Source organism: Hyperoodon ampullatus (assembly GCF_949752795.1).
Source record: "Hyperoodon ampullatus genome assembly, chromosome: 12".
In the NCBI taxonomy this organism is placed as follows: domain Eukaryota; kingdom Metazoa; phylum Chordata; class Mammalia; order Artiodactyla; family Ziphiidae; genus Hyperoodon; species Hyperoodon ampullatus.
Genome location: NC_136925.1, coordinates 74,545,970 through 74,565,801, shown reverse-complemented (window position 1 = coordinate 74,565,801; position 19,832 = coordinate 74,545,970). Strand labels below are relative to the sequence as shown.

At 40.4% G+C, this 19,832-nt stretch overlaps 1 protein-coding gene across 1 annotated transcript in view; it reads right to left on the bottom strand.

Moving 5' to 3' along the window:
* The window catches only part of MTHFD1L (methylenetetrahydrofolate dehydrogenase (NADP+ dependent) 1 like), a gene marked incomplete at its 5' end in the record, with an annotated part of 194,017 nt that overhangs the window by 130,604 nt on the left and 43,581 nt on the right, over nucleotides 1–19,832 (bottom strand). The window contains 6 exons of the mRNA XM_079716853.1: nucleotides 791–867; nucleotides 4,602–4,704; nucleotides 6,496–6,570; nucleotides 7,454–7,561; nucleotides 9,804–9,850; nucleotides 11,284–11,420. Coding sequence (XP_079572979.1) covers nucleotides 791–867; nucleotides 4,602–4,704; nucleotides 6,496–6,570; nucleotides 7,454–7,561; nucleotides 9,804–9,850; nucleotides 11,284–11,420 — 547 coding nt within the window. The remainder of the gene's footprint in view (nucleotides 1–790; nucleotides 868–4,601; nucleotides 4,705–6,495; nucleotides 6,571–7,453; nucleotides 7,562–9,803; nucleotides 9,851–11,283; nucleotides 11,421–19,832) is intronic.

The following is a 19,832-nucleotide window of genomic DNA, read 5'->3' as shown; positions in this document are numbered from 1 at the left end:
TGGTTTCTCACAGGGTATTGAATATAGTTCCCTGTGCTATAGGGTAGGACATTGTTGCTCTGATTCACTTTTTAATCCAAATATTTCAAAAGATCCAAAAGTCTATTTGGTATGAGAACTGAATACTATGTAAAAGTGATTCTTTTTAGGTTACTAAAAACTTAACAATGTAAAGGCCATAAATCTAAAAGTGTCTTAAGCTATAAAGTTTACTACAAAAAATAATAATTTAGAGGCCTGCTAGGCCTGGCTGAAAAATTGTAGAATGAATTTATATTCACTAAGCACCATCACTGCACCCTGGAGACCTATTAAAATGAAGGTGGACATCATAATTTATCTTCTACATTTTCTGGATTTGGGTAATAAGACATTATCCTTAACAACTTCTCAGGCTATTAAGCCAAATAACTGGGTGTTTGTTCTTTGGTTTATGAAACGTGAGTAATGTGTCTGAGATTTTCATTTTTCAGTTGTTACGCAGATATAGTACTAACTGGGTGGCTTGGCAATAAAATATGTTAGAATGTATATTCAAGGGACACCCTGAATGGCTCTTACCAGAAACACAACTAAAATCACACAGAAAAAGGATGGCAAAATAATATTGGAGACTTTCTGTCTCCTGATGATTTCCCAGTCCTGCTGAGGGACTGGAAGAAACACCTTGACTCATCAGGGGCCCACTGGTTACTGAGGGTGGAGGAACAAGAAGAGAAATGTGGAGAACCAGCTTCTGGGCCAGTTTATGTGCAAGAGCAGAGTCCTCCCTGGAGAAAACACCACCTACCTGCCGAGAATAGCCCTTCTCTGTGTTTTCTTGCCCGATGGTTATTTTTCGTAGAAATCGGTCATTTGTATCTATGACTGGAAGAGAAGAGAACAGAGCATCAACAAGCAGGGACTGGCTGCCCAGTGTGTGTCTGGCATTATTCTGGGTGTTGCAGAGGCAGCAGAGAGCAAGAGATAAAGTTTGGCTTCCCTGAGCTGATGATCCCGTGGGAGGATCACAGAAAGGGGTCAAATAAACTAGGGATCACCCAGCCAGGAAACCAAGGAGGGTATATGACGGCGTGTGTCGGGAAGGGGTTTGGGGTGGGGTGCAGTTTTGAACAGGCAGTAAGGAAAAGCATTTCTGAAGGAGTGTCCTTTTTACACTGAAACCTGAGACACAAGAAGAAGCCAGTTAAGCCTCTCTGAAGGTTAAACATTGAACGAACATATGACCCACCACTTCCAGGTATATATCCAATAGAACTGGAAGCAGCTATTGCACACCCATGATCATAGCAGCATTATTCACAACAGCCAAGAGGTGGAAACAGCAAAGTGTCCACTGACAAATGAATACACAAAATGTGGTATAGACATATAATGGAATGTTATACAGCCATAAAATGAGTGAACGTTTGATATATTATGATACAACATGGATGGATGTTGAAGACATTATGCGTAATGAAATAAACCAGATATGGTATGATTCCACTTGTATGGGGTTCTTAGAATAGGCAAATTTATAGAAACAGAGAGTAGAATGGTGATTACCAGGGGCTGAGGGAAGGTGAGGACTTATTATTTAGGGAGTGTTGAGGTTTTGTTGAGGATGATGAAAAGGTTCGGGGTGTAGTTAGTGGTGATGGTGTAACCATCCCAAGCCTTAGCCTATATGCCATTCGTGGCATATATTTAATGCCATGAATTACACACTTATGAATGATTAAGATGATATGCTATGTATATTTTACCATATAAAAAACCCCAAAGAGGGCTTCCCTGGTGGCGCAGTGGTTGAGAGTCCACCTGCCGATGCAGGGGACACGGGTTTGTGCCCCGGTCTGGTAGGATCCCACATGCCGTGGAGCGGCTGGGCCCGTGAGCCATGGCTGCTGAGCCTGCGCGTCTGGAGCCTGTGCTCCACAACGGGAGAGGCCACAGCAGTGAGAGGCCCACGTACTGCAAAAAAAAAAAAAAAAAAAAAAAGATAGCTATTGATAGCTTGATTTGGAGTTTTTATGTAAAACAGATTGTTTTATACCTTGAAAAAGCTGACTACCTAGGGAGACAATAGACCTGTATGCAGAAAACTATAAGACACTGATGAAAGAAATTAAAGATGATACCAACAGATGGAGAGATATACCATGTTCTTGGATTGGAAGAATCAATACTGTGAAAATGACTATACTACCCAAAGCAATCTACAGAGTCAATGCAATCCCTATCAAATTACCAATGGCATTTTTTATGGAACTAGAAGAAAAACTCTTAAAATTTGTATGAAGACACAAAAGACCCCGAATAGCCAAAGCAGTCTTGAGGGGGAAAAACGGAGCTGGAGGAATCAGACTCCCTGACTTGAGATTATACTACAAAGCTACAGTAATCAAGACAACATGGTACTGGCACAAAAACAGAAACATAGATCAATGGAACAAGATAGAAAGCCCAGGGATAAACCCACGCACCTATGGTCAACTAATCTATGACAAAGGAGGCAAGGATATACAATGGAGAAAAGACAGTCTCTTCAATAAGTGGTGCTGGGAAAACTGGATAGCTACATGTAAAAGAATGAAATTAGCACACTCCCTAACACCATACACAAAAATAAGCTCAAAATGGATTCGAGACCTAAATGTAAGACCGGACACTATAAAACTCTTAGAGGAAAACATAGGAAGAACAGTCCTTGACATAAATCACAGCAAGATTTTTTTGACCCACTGCCTAGAGTAATGGAAATAAAAACAAAAATAAACAAATGGGACCTAATGAAACTTCAAAGCTTTTGCACAGCAAAGGAGACCATAAAGACAAAAAGACAACCCTCAGAATGGAAGAAAATATTTGCAAATGAATCAACGGACAAAGGATTAATCTCCAAAATATATAAACAGCTTATGCAGCTCAATATTAAAAAAACAAACGACCTAATCCAAAAATGGGCAGAAAACCTAAAGAGACATTTCTCCAAAGACATACAGATGGCCAAGAAGCACATGAAAAGCTGCTCAACATCACTAATTATTAGAGAAATGCAAATCAAAACTACAATGTGGTATTCCCTCACACCAGTTAGAATGGGCATCATCAGAAAATCTACAAACAACAAATGCTGGAGAGGGTGTGGAGAAAAGCGAACCCTCTTGCACTGTTGGTGGGAATGTAAATTGATACAGCCACTATGGAGAACAGTATGGAGGTTCCTTAAAATACTAAAAATTGAATTACCATATGATCCAGCAATCCCAGTACTGGGCATATACCCAGAGAAAACCATAATTCAAAGACACATGCACCCTTAATGTTCACTGCAGCACTATTTACAATAGCCAGGTCATGGAAGCAACCTAAATGCCCATCGACAGATGAATGGATAAAGAAGACGTGGTACATATATACAAAGGAATATTACTCAGCCATAAGAAGGAATGAAATTGGGTCATCTGTAGAGACGTGGATGGATCTAGAGACTGTCATACAGAGTGAAGTAAGTCAGAAAGAGAAAAACGAATATCGTATATTAACACATATATGTGGAACCTAGAAAAATGGTACAGATGAATGGTTTGCAGGGCAGAAGTTGAGACACAGATGTAGAGAAAAAACATATGGACACCAAGGAGGGAAAGCAGTGGTGGGTGGGGGTGATGGTGTGTTGAACTGGGCGATTGGGATTGACATGTATACACTGATGTGTATACAACTGATGACTAATAAGGACCTGCTGTATAAAAAAATAAATAAAATAAAATTTAAAAATTCAAAAAAAAAAGTTGGAAAACATCTTGTCATAGTTGCTACTGAAGTAAAAGCAGCTGTGATTTAATTCTAAAAAAGAAAAAATAAATAAAAGGAATACACACCATATAACTCTTCGGTAGGTTTTATCAAGTGCTATTACCACATGCCTGTAATTATATATTACCGCTTCCATTTCCATCTCTAAGAGACCGGGGCCCAGAACAGGTATGTGACTCGCTGAGGGGGAGACACCCACTCAATGCTCCTGACTCCACATTTAGTGCTTTTCCCCACTATCCCACCCTTGTGGAGGGCAGTGCGGGAGAAGTGAGGGGTGTCACAGCCAAGAGGAAAACAGGGAGGTCAGGACAGACGTCCCTCTAACCCACATTTGAAGTGCTGAAGGGGATTCTAGTAAGTGGCTGGAAGCAAGAGACTCGGAGAAAAGATTCTGCACCGAAAATACAAATTTCTAAGCTGCTTAGAGCTAGTGGTGAGGAAGAGAGTAAGAAATTAGAATGGCAGGTAGAGAGGGCAGCAGGACAATTAAGGGGAGAGACAGACATTTTTACCCCCAAAGAGAATACAGGAGGCCAGAGATGAGACAGGAAAAAAGTAATTTTCCTCGGAAATCTGGAAGAGATGGGGTGAACGGGATGAGCTAAGGGTACAGCTTTTTCTCCTAAATAGGAGGCAAGGATGAGAGAAGAGGCTGGTAAAATAAGTGACCGAAATAAATGGAGGGATTATGTAACGCAAGCTAGGAAGACAGTGGGAAGAAATACAATTGTGCGTTTATGAAGAGCTCCAGCTGGAAGACATGTCACCCTCCCCGTCTAGCCACCAGCACCTACCTCTCTGCCACGTGATGGTGGAGGGGTCAATGTCAAGACGGGCAAATTTCCTCATTTCCTCTTCTGTCAGAGCGCTCGGATCAGTCTTATTTATTCCCAGTTTCTAATGATTAAGAAGAACAAAATATGTTTTAGAAGGAATAAAAAGCCAGATGGAACCAAATTATCCCTCTACTTTTACCTTCTCCATGACTAGTAAAGCCTTTTTAAAAACTAAGCTGAACTTCAAGTAAATGGTAGGTTAGTCCAACTCATAAATGAATGGGTCCAAACACCTCCTAAAATGGGAGACACAGATATTTGTAATAATACACCCTTCGAATAACAGGTGACAATACACAGAGAATAAGTGCCGTATTGTCTGTCATAGCCTGAGGCTCTCTACGTGGTCACCACGCGCCGTGCACAGAAAGGGCATAAAACTTCCATCTAACTGATGCTCCAGTTCACTAGTTGTTCTTTTCAGACACAAATACCAATCATTTTTTTTAACAATTTCCTCTTTTATTTATTTATTTTATTTTTATTTTTGGCTGTGTTGGGTCTTTGTTGCTACGCGCAGGCTTTCTCTAGTTGTGGCGAGTGGGGGCTACTCTTAGTTGCAGTGCACGGGCTTCTCACTGCAGTGGCTTCTCTTGTTGTGGAGCATGGGCTCTAGGCGTGTGGGCTTCAGTAGCTGTGGCACACGGGCTCAGTAGTTGTGGCTCGCGGGTTCTAGAGCCCAGGCCCAGTAGTTGTGGCACATGGGCTTCGTTGCTCCGAGGCATGTGGGATCTTCCCAGACCAGGGATCGAACCCATATCCCCTGCACTGGCAGGCAGATTCTTAACCACTGCGCCACCAGGGAAGTCCCTACCAATAATTTAAGTAATGATTATGTCTATGTTTTCAAGTTATTTCTAATTCCACAAGAAAAAAAATTAAAACTTTTAAGGGCTTCCCTGGTGGCGCAGTGGTTGAGAGTCCGCCTGCCGATGCAGGGGACACGGGTTTATGCCCTGGTCCGGGAGGATCCCACATGCCGCGGAGTGGCTGGGGCCATGAGCCATGGCCGCTGAGCCTGCGCGTCCGGAGCCTGTGCTCCGCAACAGGAGAGGCCACAACAGTGAGAGGCCCGCGTACCGCAAAAAAAAAAAAAAAAAAAAAATTAAAACTTTTAAAGCATCTCTTTGTATAAAGAAAACACTCTAACAAAGTGGTTTTTGATAAAGTATAAGAAAAGAATCTGGGAAATAAACTATAAACGTTGGAGATGCTGAGGATACCATATTGCGTGTTATTCTCAACAAACTGAACTTGGTTCAGTAAGAAGCCAGGGGGTGATTGTTTTAAACCAGTTCTCACCAACCAGTGGCTGTAGATTATACCATTAAAGTTATTTTTTAGTCTGAAAAAAAGCAAAGGGAAAATCTATGTGATAGTAGGGCATTAAGTAGCAAACAGCACTAGAAAATGGTAAAATGGATAAGAATTAAGAGCACATCCACAAATACAATCTTAGAATCTTGCTACAGTAAAAACTGAAATAGATGAATTTTCAAAGTCTTTCTTAGAAAGTTAAGAACTGTCATGAAAAAGGAAGACTCTTGGCGATCCTCATTTGTTAGCTGACTAGAGTTCTCAGCAGAGTGGTGCTCTCGGTTTATAGATGAAGAAGCTGACATCTATAAGGGTGAACTAATTTGTCCACCTGCTTTTTGGTGCAGGATCAAGGCCTCAGGCCTCTAGTTCTGGGCCATCTCTGTTACATTGTTCTGTCTATTTAGAGTTCAATATCCAAAAAAAGCATCTGAAAACCAAAATCAAATCAAGTTCAAAATTTCTGGTTCTGAGAATTTTTCTGACTTGTTTCCAGGGTATTTTCTTTTTAAAGAACCATTAACTAGAAACTTACTTTCAGCCGAGCAAGTTGAATTTTTGAAAATTCTCTAACACCATTCACTGAAGCAACCAGTCGATTATACAGAGCCTAGAAACGCAAAATAAAAACCAAACTCACAAAAGTTTAAGGGCCAACCATGAACTTGGACAATTTACAGAATATGACAAAGTTCATTACATTTATAACCAAACTGTTTAGATTACAGACCCTATGAAAATTCTTGGTTAATGTAAACAATTTAGACTGAAGTTCTGCCATTTTAATAAATCCGACTAGATCTGCAATAATGCACATTGTAAAGAGTTTGTATGAAAATCCATTTCTTGATCTACAGCCTTATAACTACCAAATTAAAATTTATCTCTATATTTATTTTTGGCTTCAAAAACTCACTAGGGAGTTAGTTTAATTGGAGGATGTCAGGACCTTTGTAAAATGTGTCAGAAATTCCCACTTTTATCCATGTTCTATGTCTATGAGGAATTAGCATCTAGTAGTCTGTCCCCTTCAGGTGTGTGATTTACCTCTCAGACCCTACAGCCCTGAGGCCCAAAAAGGGGGTCTGACCTGTTTAGCAGGGCATCTAGGATAGCTGCCTGTAACATTAGAATCTTAAAAAGATATCTCTCCAACGCCCTTAGCAGAGACCAGAGATTACACCCATGGGCAAAACTAACAGAACTTGTCTACCAATTACCTTTAAAACTAAAGGTTCGTGTTGAAGACAATTTGGCTTAAAAAGTGCAACTAGCATAATTCTCCCAATAACTTGGTAGTGGTCATAAACTCATTTGAGAACCTTACCAAAGTATAGATCCTCTCCTTAAGAAATAAGGACATATATACAATTCACAACATTTTGAATAGAATTTCAGAGAACTTTCGGACTCCAAAAGTTTTTTCATGAATTCCTTAATCCAGGAATCCCAGGACAAGATGCCCAAAATGGCCAACAAGGAGCCTTTCTCACCTTATCTGTTTGAGTATTTTCATGCAAAATCCTTGTGTCGATAGCAGCAGCCAACAAGTTATTAGCAGCGGTGATGGCATGGATGTCCCCAGTCAGGTGAAGGTTGAACTATAAAATGAAACAAAAACATCTTTCTACTTGTTTCAAACAACCATTGCAGTTCTGAAGGACTTTCCAAATAAACAAAATATTATGCTAATGACATACCCTTACAATGCTTAGGATATGTTTTATATAGCCTGACTCCGAAGATCAGAAAATGTCAGTCTTCCACTTGACAACAAAGAACACTTGCACAGACTTTCTATTGCAAATTCTTCCTTTCTCAGGTTAAGAGTGAAACAATTCTGATGGACTTAATGATTGGATTCCTTATTTTGGTTTTCTTTTTTCATGTACTTTTATGCACTGTTTTATAATTAAGAAAATAGTACCATATCAAATGTACTTGGGAATAAGGCAGGGAATAAAACACACAGTAGCAATAGAATAATATAGAATGTGACAGCCTGAGAAATAGAAAAAAAGTATCACTCTCACAACTCTCTATTTTGTTATTTTTCTTCTAATCTTATGTGCACACATGATTATTATTTGTAGAATCAGCATGTTTGTAATTTGCTAACTTCTTCAGATAGTTCTAACTACCCTGTCCCTCAGTTTGGCCCACCTTGGGCCATGCAGGTGATGCCATATGACAGCAGGTCACCAGCACCCTTTCAATACTCGATGGCACAATCCTGAGCTGTTCCCAGGCCACGTTCCTCACACTCCATCCCCAACCTGGCCCCCTGGCTCTGGAGCTTCCTGGCTTGTGACTGTTACTCATCCTCCTGCAGATGTGAGGTCTGGGGCTATTTTTCGCAGCCAAGCCTTGACTATTCTTTCTCACTCCCACCCTCAATATTTGAAGATTATCCAAAATTTCCCTCTAGCTTCCATGATGCTCACATCTCTGTGGGTAAAAAGGAAAACGTTTCCTATTCCTTCAACAAAATCAACAAATACTTCCTAGTGAGCACCTCCTACGTGCTGGGCACACTGCTAAGTGCTGGGGCCCAGGGGGTCTAACTCCTCACGGCCCGATGGGACCACACGGAGGTAAACACAGAGCAGGAGGGGATCCGTGGGATGGAACAGAACCTCGACGGAGCAGGTACCATTTGAAATGTGAGCTGAGCAGGGAAGGCAGGAAAGGAAGGGAAGAACATTCCAGACTTGGAACCAAGAGACAACAGGGCAAGGAGTTTGACAGGGTGGAGGCAGGGAGGGTGGCATGGGAAACTGAGACACTGGACTGGGGGTGGAGAGATGGCCGGAGCGTGACAGAGTAACTGCTGAAACGCAGGCAACAGAAAAGGACATGGGCTTTAGGAAGACTTCTCAGGACCTGAACCAAGAGGCTGATGTGGAGAGTGGAACTGATGGGACCTGGTCACTGGTTAAATCCAAGGGACAAGGAAGTGTTAACACAGGGTGTAGAAACTGGTCTTGTAGAAATAAGAATTGACACCATTGGCCTATTTGGACCATTTTTTTTTTTTTTTGGAACTATGGCTGTCCCTCAGGATCCATGGGGAATTGGTTTCAAGACCCCGTAGATAGCAAAATCCACAGACCCTCAAAGTCCCTTATGTAAAACAGTGTAGTATCTGCATATAACATACTCTCATCCTCCGGTATAATCTAAATCATCGCTAGACTACTTATAATACCCAATACAGTGTAAACGTTAGGAAAATAGTTACCAGCGTGCATTAATTCAACTTTTGCTTTTTGGAACTTTCTGGAAAATTTTTTTTCTGAGTATTTTCAAGCTGCAGTTGGTCAAAACCATGGATGTGGAACCTGTGGATACAGATGAGTGACTGGATTTGATTCTGGAGTCTCAGTTCACAGAAGTGAAGAGTCCAGGCCTTCCTGAATTCAGCAGTAGAACAGATGATTGATGGAGATACAGCTCTGCATCCTCTCATCCAGAACCCTTGAGGTGGGTTTTGGGATTCAGAATTTTTTGGAATGTAGAAAGGTAGTGTGATGGACACATAATTTATTTATAAAACATTCCAAGCAGGGTCCAGGTCAGCATCCATTAATCAAAAATAATATTTCTGCAGCAAAATATATGAATATTTACACCAAGTGGTATAGACAAAATCCATAAGTAGCTCATTAACAGCAAATGTCAGGTTTTCCCCCAAAGGGTCAGGCAAACATTTCTGGTTTCCAGAGCCTTCAGAACTTTGGGATGGAGGATAAAGTACTGTGGGCCTGTATCTATAGAAGCACAGAGAAAAGGTTCCAGGAGGGAAAAACAGTGACACAAGACACATGTCTCTTGGAATCTTACCTCTTCCATAGGGATGACCTGGGCGTATCCGCCACCTGCAGCTCCTCCTATCAACAGAGCAGGTACCATTTGAAATGAGTTGCCAAGTACAGGAGCCCCAGGGACACAGCTCCCCAAGCCCAACAGGGAGGCACGTACCCCCAAGATGTAATAAAAACAGGCAGTGAGAAATAATACGTCTCAGGCAAAGCAGAAGAGAAGGTGAAGAAAGATCACCCTACGTCCCACTATATAATTTAAGGACTTCGGTCTCTTTGTTTAAAAGGGGGGTAAGCAGAATACAGCAAACGGCGTTACAGCGAACATGAGATTCTTTCGTTAAGTTATTATTAGATCTATGTGGCTATGCTTCACCTAAACTGCACATGCATTTAAAGTACCAAAAAACTTTCCTAAATAAAATCTACCTGATCAACAGACTTACACATTACAGACTTCTGTCCGTTTATTTTAGTTAATAGCATATATGATTTGTCATGCTGCTATCCCTCAACATAGTAGTTATTACATTAAAAAGAGTTCTCTAGGCTAAAACAATGATACCTTCTGCGCCCACATCATTTTACAGTTGACCCTATTTTTTATACACTATTTTGCCTCACGATAATCTGGTAAGCCTAGTACTATATACCTTTTACACTTTTACACATGCGGCTCAGAGAAGTTATGACTGGCTAAAGGTCGCACAGCGGTAAGAGACACAGCCACAAATAAAACCCCAGCCTTCTTGTCCACGTCTAGTGTTCACTGCACTACATAATGTATGACATTCTAAGAGTACTTAAAGTTAGGAGTTGTTAATATTTGTAACAGTTATATAAATATAATACTGCTAAAAACCACAAAGTACCGAGAACAAGCAGTCATTGCAGCAGTAAAGGCCATTATAAAGTGAGCTGAAGAATGATTCACGATAAATCCATGAAGAAAGACTAGTGACTGTGGAGGGGCCAGATCGCAGCCCAACCACAGCCACAGAGGAAGTTCATCGCATCTCCTGGTCCACAGCCAGTTTCCAGAGCTCCTCAGGGCCCACGCGGCAACTCCGACGACATGAGGCTTGGGGCTGACCTAAGGGATCTCTTAACGGTTTGGATGGAAAGACCTTTTAGCTTGGCTGGGATGACAAAACACCAATATGAAGAGCAGAGTTTCAAAACCGCTCAGCAAAGAAGGTACTGATGAAATGGAAGGCTTCTGCTCAAGGCTGGAGTCCCGAGCAAGAGCCCAAGCATCGCTCAAGGGAAGCAAGGGCATCGGCTTCCTGAGGGGCTCCGCTGAGACCTCCCCCTGAAGCTCTCTCTGCGGGAGGATCATGTTGGGGCGACCTACTGAATGTGTGGGGAGGCAGGTGAGGGGTGGAGGGCTGCGGGAGTGCATGTAGAGATGAAATGTACCATTTCCTCTAGTAAGTTGTAATTCCACATTTGTCGGTGATAGATTTTGCTCTGAAAAATATACTAGTTGTTAAATAAACTACCTTTCACTCCAAAAGTCGGTCCTTGAGAAGGCTGCCTCAGACAGGCAAAGGAGTTGATGTTCAGGTGCGCAGTCAGTGCCTGCACGAGCCCAATTGTAACTGTACTTTTCCCTTCTCCGAGAGGGGTGGGTGTGATCCTGGTTTGGGGGAAAAGGAATAGTAAATTTAATATTTTGTAGACAACCTACACACACTCAATCTATGGTACAAGAACCAACTCGGAGGAGACTGATAGAGACCAGGCCACTCCAGAATCACTGAATCATTCAACTTCCTTGGATCTTTTTATGGTCTACCCACATCACAAAGGCCGCACTTAAGCTAAAGTCAAGATATAGACATATCTTTACCAAGAGTGCCAAGAAAGAAAAGTTATTCAGCAGTAGTGCCAATAACACTATCAACTTCAAGAAACGGCAAAGAATTATCCATCAAAATGATTTAAATAATTAAGCCGATGTCATTTTCTTGCTGATGGATAATTTGGCATTTGTTCTTCCAGGGCCATTTACTGAGGGCATTAAGTGGGCACGAGGCCTAAGTCAATGGTCCATGGGTGGTGAGGCACGGCCAGACCCTCATTTTAGAAGGGATTCTAATGTCCCCATTCATCCATCTCCTTCTAGATATCAGTGTCCGGGGCTTGTCCAGCCATGTTTAAACACAAGCTGTGCTGGAGGCTCATTACCTCCAGGGTGGCCCATTCATTTCCTGATAGCTTTTACAGTTAGACAAGTTCTTTGTCCTAAAGAGGAGATATCTGCATTCCTGTAGCTTCCTACAGACACACTCAGCCTCTCCCTTCCCAGACAACAACCCTTCCAGTATTTGGGAGGAATAAGTCCACTCCTAAGCACACTAAGGAGATTAACTCTGCTCTGGGAGCTCACTGTTGAGCACACACCCTACAAAGCCAAGCACCAGAGGCTCACAACATCAAAGGATTAAGTAATGGGACAGGCGTACATTACATTCCCAAGTAAAGACCCATGAAATTGTTCCTTGGCATATTCTAACCACTGTTACAAGTGTAAAAACTTATTTTGCCTTACAATTTAGTCTTCTGTGGGTTAGATGCTGTGAGCCAGATTGTCTAGGACACTCAACCAAAACAAAACTGATGACAGAGTTTTCTGACCCATAAAACCCAGTGATGTGACCACAAAGAAGTGATACAACTATCTCCGTCCACCACGGCAATACAATCAATCACTCTTTCAGCAAATATTTCTTAAGTACCACTGTGTCCAGGTAACTAGACCCCGGGGACACAGTGACGACCACACTGGACTCCACTGCTGACTTCACAGAGCTTATGGCCGATGGGAGATGTGGAGAGATAAATCGGCAGTTACAATGAATGTGAGAAACACTGAGACAGAGGAAACGGGGCAATGACACTATATCATGAGAGCACATAGGACGACCTAAGTAGACTTGGGACAGCAGGGAAGGCTTCCTGGCGGAAGTAACATCTAAGCTGAGACCTGACAAATGAATAAGAGTTCGCCAGATAAAAGTGAGGGTGGGTTTGGGGTAGTTAACATGCTAGGTTCTGTGCTTTGTATTTGTTGGGTTAATCTTCATTTGATAAATGAGGACACTAAGGCACAGGAATTTTAAGTATCCTGCCCAAGGCCACACAATTAGTAAGCAGTAGAGCTGGAAATTAAACCCAGGCAAGTCATCTGACTTCACTAGGTTATTTCTATGGATGGAAATCATTATCGATAATGAGTAATTTAAAGCATGGGAATGGGGACGATCAGTCAGTAGAGTGAACAGAGTACAGAAGGGATAAAGACAGAATTGTTAAGAACATTGTCTCTTAGGGAATAGTTAGAAGGGAGCGAAGGGAAACTAAGAAGGAGCAGCACTAAGTTCCGGGAAACCCTGACAGGAGGCAGAGGTGTGACAGGGGAATCTCCGAAGGGAGCCATGGAAGCGTCCACAGACTCAAATGCGGTCCAGTGAAAAGCGGTCACTGGATTTAGCAACCAGAAGGCTGCTGGGAGAGAGCTAGTGATCCCACTGGAATGCTCCTCGGTGATGGACACTTCCAACCAAGAGCCACAGGCATCACGATCTTACTTAAAGAAAATGCAGGTCAGATGTAGGGTGGATGAAGTACTGTACTGGTATTTACTTCTTGCAAAGGAAGAGAGGCTTTACTTAAATGTGTCACATGAAGGATTACATTTTCATCCCTAAGGATATGCTCACAATGCTGCGGGAGAGAGCCAAAAGCAGACACGCCCAGAGATGACCTCCCAAAAACTTCAGCGAAGCATCCAACCCTTAATGAGAAACACAGGACTGCTTAGCGTTCTGCCAACTGATACAATTCAGGAAAATCAGAAAGTAGGAAGTATTTATGGGGAGCAATCAAAGGAGAGCTACCAAAAACATTTTATTTCACCTCATTCTTACATTTGGCATCAAAATTAGGCTTAATTTTCGTCTCACGATCCTTAGCTCACATTCCAAACTATCAAGTTGACTGAGGAAAGAATAAGCACCATGTTAACCTAATTTCTTTTTCTGTAAGAGCCTGGAGTTTATGGAAATGGAATTGTGGGTTCTGCTCATTATCTTCCTCATCTTCTCCTAGGATATTTATCTGCTCCCTCCAACTTCCCACAGGACTCATTTCGTGCTTATTATCTAACTTTTCAGGGGGCATTATGACTACGAGCTTGCTGAGGTGAAGGACTATTTCCATTGCATTTCTGTCACATGTCCAGGCACAGATGAGCAAAAAACATTAGAAAAAGAAATGACACCTTTTCTAAGACAAATGTTATTCACTGTCAACTACAGTAAAAACGAACTGAACGAGTTGGAGATCTCCCAGAGATCTCCAACTCAACGATAAGACCCAGGTCCACTCAATGACCAGCAAGCTACAGTGCTGGACACCCTATGCCAAACAACTAGCAAGACAGGAACACAACCTTACCCATTAGCAGAGAGGCTGCCTAAAATCATAATAAGGTCACAGACATCCCAAAACACACCACTGGACGCAGTCCTGCCCACCAGAAACACAAGATTCAGCCTCATCCACCAGAACACAGGCACCTGTCCCCTCCACCAGGAAGCCTACATAACCCACTGAACCAAACTTAGCCACTGGGGGCAGACACCAAAAACAATGGAAACTATGAACCTGCAGCCTGCGAAAAGGAGACCCCAAACAGTAAGTTAATAAGCAAAATGAGAAGACAGAGAAAACCACAGCAGATGAAGGAGCAAGGTAAAAACCCACCAGACCAAACAAATGAAGAGGAAATAGGCAGTCTACCTGAAAAAGAATTCAGAGTAATGATAGTAAAGATGATCCAAAATCTTGGAAATAGAATGGAGAAAATACAAGCAATGTTTAACAAGGACCTAGAAGAACTAAAGAGCAAACAAACAATGATGAACAACACAATACATTAAATAAAAAATTCTCTAGAAGGAATCAATAACAGAATAACTGAGGCAGAAGAACGGATAAGTGACCTGGAAGATAAAATAGTGGAAATAACTACCATAGAGCAGAATAAAGAAAAAAGAATGAAAAGAATTGAGGACAGTCTCAGAGACCTTTGGGACAACATTAAATGCACCAAATGCGAATTATAGGGGTCCCAGAAGAAGAAGAAAAAAAAGAAAGGGTCTGAGAAAATATTTGAAGATATTATAATTAAAAACTTCCCTAATATGGGAAAGGAAATAGTCAATCAAGTCCAGGAAGCGCAGAGAGTCCCATACAGGATAACTCCAAGGAGAAACACGCCAAGACACATATTAATCAAATTATCAAATATTAAATACAAAGAAAACATATTAAAAGCAGCAAGGGAAAAACAACAAATAATATACAAGGGAATCCCCATAAGGTTAACAGCTGATCTTTCAGAAGAAACTCTGCAAGCCAGAAGGAAGTGGCAGGATATATTTAAAGCGCTGAAAGGGTAAAACCTGCAACGAAGATTACTCTACCCAGCAAGGATCTCATTCAGATTAGACGGAGAACTTAAAACCTTTACAGACAAGCAAAAGCTAAGAGAATTCAGCACCACTAAACCAGCTGTACAACAAATGCTAAAGGAACTTCTCTAGGAAGGAAACACAGGAGAAGGAAAACATCTACAAAAACAAACCCAAAACAATTAAGAAAATGGAAATAGGAACGTACATATCGATAACTACCTTAAATGTAAATGGATTAAATGCTCCAACCAAAAGACAGACTGGCTGAATGGATACAAAAACAACACGCATATATATGCTATCTACAAGAGACCCACTGCAGACCTAGGGACACATACAGACTGAAAGTGAGGGGATGGAAAAAGATATTCCATGCAAATGGAAATCAAAAGAAAGCTGGAGTAGCAATTCTCCTACCAGACAAAATAGACTGTAAAATAAAGACTGTTACAACAGACAAAGAAGGACACTACATAATGAACAAGGGATCAATCCAAGAAGAAGATATGACAATTGTAAATAATAATGTACCTAACATAGGAGCACCTCAATACATAAAGCAATTGCTAACAGCCAAAAGAAGGGGAAATCGACAGTAACACAATCATAGTAGGGGACTTTAACACCCCACTTTCACCAATGGACAGATCATCCAAAATGAAAATAAATAAGGAAACACAAGCTTTAAATGATACATTAAACAAGATGGACTTAATTGATATTTATAGGACATTCCATCCAAAAACAAGAGTACACTTTCTTCTCAAGTGCTCATGGAACATTCTCCAGGATAAATCATATCTTGGGTCACAAATCAAGCCTTGGTAAATTTAAGAAAATTGAAATCACATCAAGTATCTTTTCCAACCACAATGCTATGAGAGTAGATATCAATTACAGGAAAAAATAGAAACACATGGAAGCTAAACAGTACACTACTAAATAACCAAGAGATCACTGAAGAAATCAAACAGGAAATCAAAAAATACCTAGAAACAAATGACAGTGAAAACACAATGACCCAAAACCTATGGGATGCAGCAAAAGCAGTTCTAAGAGGGAAGTGTATAGCAATACAATCCTACCTCAAGAAATAAGAAACATCTCAAATAAACAACCTAACCTTACACCTAAAGCAATTAGAGAAAGAAGAATAAAAAAACCCCAAAGTTAGCAGAAGGGAAGATATCATAAAGATCAGAGCAGAAATAAATGAAAAAGAAATGAAGGAAACAGTAGCAAAGATCAATAAAACTAAAAGCTGGTTCTTTGAGAAGATAAACAAAGTTGATAAACCATTAGTCAGACTCATCAAGAAAAAAAAAGGAGAAGACTCATATCAATAGAATTAGAAATGAAAAAGGAGAAGTAACAACTGATATTGCAGAAATACAAAGGATCATGAGAGATTATTACAATCAACTATATGCCAATAAAATGGACAACCTGGAAGAAATGGACAAATTCTTAGAAAAGCACAACCTTCCAAGACTGAACCAGGAAGAAACAGAAAATGTAAACAGACCAATCAGAAGCACTGAATTGAGACTGTGATTAAATATCTTCCAACAAACAAAAGCCCAGGACCAGATGGCTTCACAGGCGAATTCTATCAAGCATTTAGAGAAGAGTTAACACCTATCCTTCTCAAACTCTTCCAAAATATAGCACTCCACACTCCCAAATGCATTCTATGAGGCCACCATCACCCTGATACCAAAACCAGACAAAGATGTCACAAAGAAAGAAAACTACAGGCCAATATCACTGATGAACATAGATGCAAAAATCCTAAACAGAATACTAGCAAACAGAATCCAACAGCACATTAAAAGGGTCATACACCATGATCAAGTGGGGTTTATGCCAGGAATGCAAGGATTCTTCAATATATGCAAATCAATCAGTGTGATAAACCATATTAACAAACTGAAGGAGAAAAACCTTATGATCATCTCAATAGATGCAGAAGAAGCTTTTCACAAAATTCAACATCCATTTATATAAAAACCCTCCAGAAAGTAGGCATAGGGGGAACTTACCTCAACATAATAAAGGTCATATATGACAAGCCCACAGCCAACATTGTTCTCAATGGTGAAAAACTGAAACCACTTCCTGTAAGATCAGGAACAAGACAAGGTTGTCCACTCCCACCATTATTATTCAACATAGTTTTGGAAGTTTTAGCCACATCAATTAGAGAAGAAAAAGAAATAAAAGGAACCCAAATCAGAAAGGAAGAAGTAAAGCTGTCACTGTTTGCAGATGACATGATACTATACATAGAGAATCCTAAAGATGTTACCAGAAAACTACTAGAGCTAATCAATGAATTTGGTAAAGTAGCAGGATACAAAATTAATGCACAGAAATCTCTTGTATTCCTATACACTAATGATGAAATATCTGAAAGAGAAATTAAGGAAACACTTCCATTTACCATTTCAACAAAAAGAATAAAATACCTAGGAATAAACCTACCTAAGGAGACAAAAGACCTGTATGCAGAAAACGATAAGACACTGATGAAAGAAAATAAAGATTATACAAACAGATGGAGAGATATACCATATTCTTTTATTGGAAGAATCAACATTGTGAAAATGACTCTACTACCCAAAGCAATCTACAGATTCAGTGCAATCCTTATCAAACTACCAATGGCATTTTTCACAGAACTAGAACAAAAAATTTCACAATTTGTATGGAAACACAAAAGACCCCAAATAGCTAAAGCAATCTTGAAAAAGAAAAACGGAGCTGAAGGAATCAGGCTCCCAGATTTCAGACAATACTACAAAGCTACAGTAATCAAGACAGGATGGTACTGGCACAAAAACAGAAATATAGATCAATGGAACAGGGTAGAAAACCCAGAGATAAAGCCATGCACATATGGTCACCTTATTTTTGATAAAGGAGGCCAGAATATACAATGGAGAAAAGAGAGCCTCTTCAATAAATGGTGCTGGGAGAACTGGACAGCTACATGTAAAAGAATGAAATTAGAACACTCTCTAACACCATACACAAAAATAAACTCAAAATGGATTAAAGACCTAAATGTAAGGCTAGATATTGTAAATCTCTTAGAGGAAAACATAGGCAGAACACTCTATGACATAAATCACAGCAAGATCCTTTTTGACCCACCTCCTAGAGAAATGGAAGTAAAAACAAAAGTAAACAAATGGGACCTAATGAAACTTAAAAGCTTTTGCACAGCAAAGTAAACCATAAACAAGATGAAAAGACAACCCTCACAATGGGAGAAAATATTTGCAAATGAAGCAACTGACAAAGGATTAATCTCCAAAATTTACAAGCAGCTCATGCAGCTCAGTATCAAAAAAATAAACAACCCAATCCAAAAATGGGCAGAAGACTCAGACATTTCTCCAAAGAAGATATCAGATTGCCAACAAACACATGAAAGGATGTTCAACATCATTAATCATTAGAGAAATGCAAATCAAAACTACAGGGAGATATCACCTCACACCAGTCAGAATAGCCATCATCAAAAAATCTACATCATCAAAAAATCTACAAACAATAAATGCTGGAGAGGGTGTGGAGAAAAGGGAACCCTCTTGCACTGTTGGTGGGAATGTAATGATACAGCCACTATGGAGAACAGTATGGAGGTTCCTTAAAAAACGAAAAATAGAACTACCATACGACCCAGCAATTCCACTACTGGGCATATACCCTGAGAAAACCATAATTCAAAGAGTCATGTACCACAATGTTCATTGTAGCACTATTTACAATAGCCAAGACATGGAAGCAACCTAAGTGCACATCGACAGATGAATGGATAAAGAAGATGTGGCACATATATACAATGGAATATTACTCAGCCATAAAAAGAAACGAAATTGAGTTATTTGTAGTGAGATGGATGGACCTAGCGTCTGTCATACAGACTGAAGTAAGTCAGAAAGAGAAAAACAAATACCGTATGGTAACACGTATATATGGAATCTAAAAAAAAAAAAGGTTCTGAAGAACCTTGGGGCAGGAGAGGAATAAAGTCGTAGATGTAGAGAATGGACTTGAGGACACAGGGAGGGGGAAGGGTAAACTGGGAGGAAGTGAGAGAGTGGCATGGACATATAGATACTACCAAATGTAAAATAGATAGCTAGCGGGAAGCAGCCGCATAGCACAGGGAGATCAGCCTGGTGCTTTGTGGCCACCTAGAGGGTGGGATCGGGAGGGTGGGAAGGAGATGCAAGAGGGAGGAGATATGGGGATATATGTATATGTATAGGTGATTCACTTTCTTATAAAGCAGAAACTAACACACAATTGTAAAGCAATTATACTCTAATAAAGATGTTAAAAAAACAATTAAAGCTTGTCCTAAGTCATTAAAAAAAAATAATAAAGTCTGTTAATTAAAAAAAAAAAGAGAACCATGGTCCATTTGGTTGTTTCTCATCACACTTGACTGAGGCAAATAGTTCAAAGTCCCTGGCCGCTTGTAAATACCTTTGTTCTGCTCTGCAACTAATGTAACTAGAAGAAAAACTCACAGATATTTAGATAGTTGCAGAAAA